This window comes from Echinops telfairi, unplaced genomic scaffold, assembly GCF_000313985.2.
Source record: "Echinops telfairi isolate 266 unplaced genomic scaffold, ASM31398v2 ScPeMD7_11;HRSCAF=52, whole genome shotgun sequence".
NCBI classification, from domain to species: Eukaryota; Metazoa; Chordata; class Mammalia; order Afrosoricida; family Tenrecidae; genus Echinops; species Echinops telfairi.
This window is the reverse complement of record NW_022103908.1, coordinates 34677635-34683927: the sequence shown is the minus strand read 5'-3', so window position 1 is coordinate 34683927 and position 6293 is coordinate 34677635. Positions and strand designations below refer to the sequence as shown.

Below are 6293 nucleotides of genomic sequence, written 5' to 3'. Positions count from 1 at the left end.
GTGACAGCGCACCTGCTCATTCTTTGAGGGTGACTCAGGCTGACTCACAAGAATTTCATAGGGAACTCTTCCCCCATCTGCCCTGCAGCCCTGCTCTTGCCTCATCCACTTCTTTTTGTTCCTGAGGCACAAAGAACATTCAAAAGGAACCCTGGTGATCTCTCTGGTGGGGGGTGCGCGGGGCGGTGCCAGAGCAGCCGGTTGACCACCGTGTAAATGGAAGGGCACAGAATGCCCCTGGGAGGAGTCAGAGAAATAGAAATGTTGCCCCCAGAAGTGTATAGACGCAGATGGAGGAGAGATTGAGAAACAGTAGCCTCAATGTTTGATATTTTTTGTTCAATGAACGTTTCCATGATTTCATAACAGTACTTTGAGAATTAGCCTCGTCCGTTTTCTCCCCATTTCTCACTCTACACGGCAGCATGAGCTCACAGGTGCCAACTGTGACCGTGTTGGAGTGCTTCCCGCCCTCACGCAAGTCTGTGACCATGGCAGACCTTGCCATGTGTGTCACTCTAATGGCAAATGCAATAGAACGCACCCTGGTCCTCACTGTGCCTCTGTAACCACTGATATCTGTGCCTTCTCGTGGTCAACAGAAAGGTCATCACGTCCCTTAAAAAGAAGGTTCTCAGCCACTTTCTGTGCTCTGTCTCTTGCCCCCAGACCATGCACGCGCATGCTCAGTTCTGCATGAGTGGAGACCACACGCTGGAGGGGACAGAGCACGCCATCAAGGAAATCGCCAAAGAAGAAGCGGATGAGTACTTTGTCATTGTCCTGAGTGACGCCAATCTGTCCCGGTATGGCATCCATCCGGACAGGTTTGCCCGGATCCTGACCAGCAACCCTAAAGTCAATGCTTTTGCCATCTTCATTGGCTCCTTGGGCGACCAGGCCAACAGGTGAGGGTCATTTCAGCATATGATGGTGCACAGAGACTTGCGTCCCGACACCGGACACTTCATGGGCTTGGCGTGGTGCTGGGCATTAGGGAAAGGGGAGGAAACCCAGGAGCCACCATCGCTCCCTCAAGGTGAGAGGCTATGATGTGTTGGCTAGTGCTTAGACCAGCAGCAATGATTTTAGATGAATTCTTTTTCATAAGTAAGTTGTTTGGCCCACTAATTAGCTGGATAGTAACTTAGGCACTTCAACTCAAGTGCCCAAACTCAGTTCTGATCTGTTCATGTTCAAATCATACTCACTTACTATTTTCCTGTAATAAGAGACTCTGTGGGTGTTGTTTATTAAATAGAACGTTTACCCAGGTGAAACACTTACAGGCTGAACTAGAAAAACCAAACTCCCCGCCATCGAGGCTACGCAGAGTCACAACGGCCCTGTGGGACAGGGTAGAACTGCCCACTGTGAGTTTCTGAGACAGAAACTCTTACAGCAATAGAAAGGCCTGTCTTCCTCCCTGGAGACTGTGAGAGAGTATTTATTGGAAGACTCGACACAGAAATACTCTTCAGTCTAGAAAGTTACTGTCAAACCATAAATACCCCGTTGGGGGTCTTCCGAACGGAGAAATCTGGAACCACTTTTGTGACTCAAACTTTTGGAATTACACACAGAGGCCATGTTTTTCTCTGCTTAAGCTGCCTGTAAGGAGCAGTAACAAGGGGAATTCTATCTCATTAAAAAGACAAAAAGGGAGGGAGGGGGGTTCCCTGGCTGAGCCACAGGGGCCAACAGCCATCTCTTACCTGCCCCCATTTTCCTGTGAACTCCAACTCCCTGCCCTGTCAGTTCCGATTCAGAGTAGCCCTACAGGACAAGGCAGAAACTGCCCCTGTGGTTCCTGAGACTGACTACTGGAATAGACAGCCTCGTCTTTCTCCAGACGAGCGGCTCGTGGTTTCAAACTGCTGACCTTGAGGTTAGCGGCCCACAGTGTAACCACTATGCCTTCAGGACCCCTCCTGGAATAGAGCCCTGGAAGTAGCTGTCCTTCCCCAAATGCTGACCGTTCCCTTCTAGAGCCATGTTGAAAGCAGACTCAGATCATGTAATTACAGTAGCTTTATTGCAAACCAACGATGCATTTTTCTTATTCCCACGAGTTTGACTCTTTGGGAACCTCAATGTCCTTGAGAATTCACACCAAACCTGTCTCCAGCCCCATCATGTCCTTAGCACTTGCCTGGGCACAGAGATAACCAGCTCAGTGAAGGCTGGTTTGTCTCTCTCATGAAGAGACCCTGTTGGAACACTTGCAGAAAGCCCAATGATGCCCTTGTGGTTTCCTAGGGAAGAGGGCCAACACCCACTGGCAGAAGATACCATATGGGGCTACTGGGCATGCCAAATGTATGCTACAACCCAGCTGGTGGACTTTTAGTAAATGTCATTTCAAAGCAAAACTTTGCAGGCGAATGAAAGGAGGCGTTCTTTGGGCCAGAACTGGTCTTGCCGTGTCCGTTGCCTTCAGAAATGGCCCTTTGTTCCAAATGATAAGTTGGCATTTAAAAAAAATTACCATAAACCTCTATAACCCCGGTGCCATCGAAGCAGCAATTGGATACTGCAGGTTGCATGTCACATTGTGTAATGCAGGGAGGTGGGGGGGAAGGGGCAGGGGAGGAGGAGGGGACAGGCACCGGATGCCTAGAGAACAAGGGCGCCAGGGATTTGATGGGCAACGTTTTTGGAAGGCTGTTTTCCTAGCAGAAAGTGTGGTGTAAGGTCAGCTTGTCTTCCCCGCCCAGATTGGCCCCTGGGGCCTCCAGTCGACGGGAGAACACAAAGCACTGGGAAAAGACCATCATAAAAAGAAAAATCTTTACACATGGACTGATTTTTCTGACTAAAAAGACTCTCCTCTCTGTTCACTGCTTCCAAGGCGTCCCTGCCTCCCCATTCCTCTCCCTGGCCTTTCATTGCCTAGTGACTGCTCATTCAAGTGCAGGTCCAAGAGAGTAAACGCTTCCTGCCCGCAGCTCCTCTGCAGACCAGAGCGCGCGGGGGGCGGGGGGGTGGGGTGGGGGGAGCCCCGATTTGAAGATTTGAAATGGTAATTTCCCTTTCCATCCCGCAGGCTTCAGAGAACGCTCCCCGCGGGCCGGTCCTTTGTTGCCATGGACACGAAGGACATCCCTCAGATTTTACAACAGATCTTCACCTCCACCTTGTTGTCCAGTGTTTGATAAGAAGTGCCCTCTCCCACCCCCAACGATGCCACATCCCGGCATCCGCCCCGCGATGTGAATAAAGAGCGCGCAGAAGGAAAGAAGACGCTGTGTGCATGCGTGCCTGCGTGCGTGGCAGCCTGGCGGTGACTTCCTCCGCCATCGGAATTCAGAAAAGCAGCCGTTTGTGCGGGGGAAGTCTCCGAGCACGGTTGGCTTTAGCAGTCACTTTGAGAGAGTGGGTTGACCTGCATTCCATACAGGATCGGGGTTGGAGGAAGGTGGTGGGAAGACCCATGGGCCTGGTGCCAGAAACCTGTGGTCGAGAGCATCCATAGCTTTCCTGCACTAGCTGGCCATCCCACATAACAAAAGTGGTGCCATCAAACTAAGCCTGGATGCCCCACCCCACCCCCATCTAATTTGGGCATGCAGAGATCAGTACGTCTGTGTAAAGGCCACCCAGTCTACTCCAATCGTGATTTTGAATGCCCCCCCCCACTTTATGTTGCCCAGAAAGCGCTGATTATACAGTATTTAACCACCGAAAGCCCTCCAACAGCAGTATTTTACATAAAAAGTTGAGTTTTCTCAATAATTCCATTTTCGTGTAAAAGCCAAAAGGAATCAAAGGATCCTTCGTTGCCCTCCCCTCACAGGACTTCTTGCTAAAGAAGCAGCAGATGTCCTGCTCGCCAGGCTGCCTGGGCTGGAAGATGGAGAGTGTGATGTCATGCCCTTCCTCCTCCTCCTCCTCCTCCTGCCCCCCTTCTTCCTCCTCTCACCTCCTCCCCCGTCTCCTCCTACCCCCCTCCCTCCTCCTTTTCCTCCTCCCCTCCCTCCCTCCTCCTCTCTCCTCTTCTTCTCCTACAGGTCTTCCCAAAAGTTGACCATTTTGATCTCCATAATGCAATACTTGCCAGAACAAAGATATTTAATAAGAGTATTCACATAAAAACTACTTACTGCAAAGTAAAACCAAGACAGCATGCTTGAACTGAATGGCAACGGGGCTATCGGTGCACTGTCAAGAAAAGCTTTCCTTTTTTCCTTCCCCCCTTTTCCTTTCTTTCTCAGAATTCTTTATTCCCAGTCACTATTTATCATTAGGCTCAATGCCACTTTGTTTCAAACCAAATGCTTTAGCGAGAGTTAACCACATAATAACAATGTTTTCCTCCCTGCTGAAAATGATGCGGTGAGAGAGACTGGTGTCCAGTGTGCAATTTTATCAGGCATTGGGGAAACTAGACTGGTTAGTAATGATAGCTCATCCCCCTAGTATGTGTTGAAACTCTACAGATTCATGATTTCATTTTAATTGTTTTAAGACAGAAGAAAAGATCGCACCCATTTGCCACCTTCCCACCACACCTCCCTGTCAAACAATAAAAGCAATAGCATCTCAGGGCAGTATTCCCAGGGACCTGCCCTGCTTGTCTAGTTTTTCCAGCCCAATATGCTATGCACATCGATTCATCCAGTGATACAAGCAATTTCAATGCAGTATGAGGTTAACCAGTAAGGTTGGATGCTCAATAGGCTAACCAAAAGGTCAGCAGTTCAAACCCATCAGCTGCTCTTTGGGAGAATGATGTAACAGTTGAGCATCTCTATGTGTTAGAATCAACTCACCACTGACAGGTTTAAGTACTTTAAAAAACCTGCATAATAAAGAGTAGTAACAGCAGCTAGCCACTGTTTTGGGTGCCATCAAGTTGATTTTCAACTCATGTGACGGAACAGAGTAGAATAGAAACATAACCTCTTCTTAGCTATTGGACAGTTGGCACAACATGGCCCACAAAGACCATGTTCCACAGTCCTGCTTTGATCAGTGACTGGGACCTTAAAAGCTGGGGAGTGGCCATTAAAAGTGTTAACTATTGGTCTCTCCTTATCCAGAGGAAAGACGAGAGACAAAAATCAAAAGACACAAGAAATAATGAATGCAGTGAACTCATGGACAACGTAAATAATCACTCCCCACAACCCTGAGACCATAAGAACTGGGTTGGGGCCTGCCCAATACTGCCAACTGCTCAGTAAGAGGTGGTATTTTGAGGTCCTGGATAAAGCAGAAGAAAGATTTTATTCACAAAATAAAACCCTCAGTCATAAAAGAGCCAGACTTACTGTCAGATAGAGCTAGGTGGTGGCCCTGAGATTGTGGCCCTTCATTACCCCACCAGGTCTGGAACTGAACTCACCCTGGTGGCTTAATTTCCAGCCAGACAATACACAGGTCAGTCAGTCAGGACGAACACCTCAGAATCATCAACCATTTGCGATCCAATAGCATTTAGCCAAGTAGCATTTAGCCAAGGACAGAAGAGTCCAGGAGGGTCTGGGAAGGAGGAAAGCAAGTGAACCCCAGGGCAGACATGGGACGTGCTGGGACCGCAGATTGAGATGACACAGAACGTGTGTGAATTGTCGACTGTTAACCTGGTGGTCTGCTCAGTAGACCTTCACTCAACTCCCAAGAAAAAGTGTAAAGAAAAGAAGTGTTTTTTTCTTGGAATCTCTACAGGAGCGACCGCCAGGTCTTTGTCCAAGAGCTCCTGGGTGGGGTCAGACCCACTGCACTCCCAGGGCTCCTTAGCAAGGTGTCACATTAAACGGTATCGCACGTCCTTTACCTTGCTCCTCACAATAACGCAAGTAAGAGGTATTTTTGACTGTTTCTCAGATAAACTGAGACTCAGTAGCTGGACACGGAAACAAGTGACTTCCTATGTAAGTGGGTTAATGTGTTTCCTTTACAAATAGAGTGGCGCCTTGGCGATGGAGAAACTGCTCTGTTCACCAAGTCAGGCGGAGGCAAGGCTGGAATTCAAGCCTCATGCACACTGGTGTCTGGACTGGGCTGCTCCTAACCCCATACCTCACACTGAAAAACCTCGATGCCAAGCTCTTGTTGCCCTTTCGCTTTTCCCAGTGCCCTCTTTGTTCTGGGAAAAGGACCATCTGACTCACCACACGCCCTCGCCTCCCTCCAGTTGTGGAAAGCTCCCTTGCACACTGAGCACTGGAACGAGTGAGGCTGCACAAAGCTGAAGGAGCTCCCGCCCGCCCCTTGCCCCTCCAGGGACCCTGGCCCCCAGAATCCAAGGGTGAATGATGAAAGGGACAACCTTCCATCAACTCCTCACC

The 6293-nt window shown here is 49.3% G+C and overlaps 1 protein-coding gene across 1 annotated transcript in view; it reads left to right on the top strand.

The window, feature by feature from the left end:
- Positions 1 to 3241, top strand: part of VWA8 (von Willebrand factor A domain containing 8) — a 426636-nt gene extending 423395 nt beyond the window's left edge. The window contains exons 43-44 of the mRNA XM_045287091.1: positions 603 to 908; positions 3047 to 3241. Of these exons, the coding sequence (XP_045143026.1) occupies positions 603 to 908; positions 3047 to 3155 (415 nt within the window). The 3' untranslated portion in view covers positions 3156 to 3241. The remainder of the gene's footprint in view (positions 1 to 602; positions 909 to 3046) is intronic.
- Positions 3242 to 6293: the final 3052 nt, after the last annotated feature.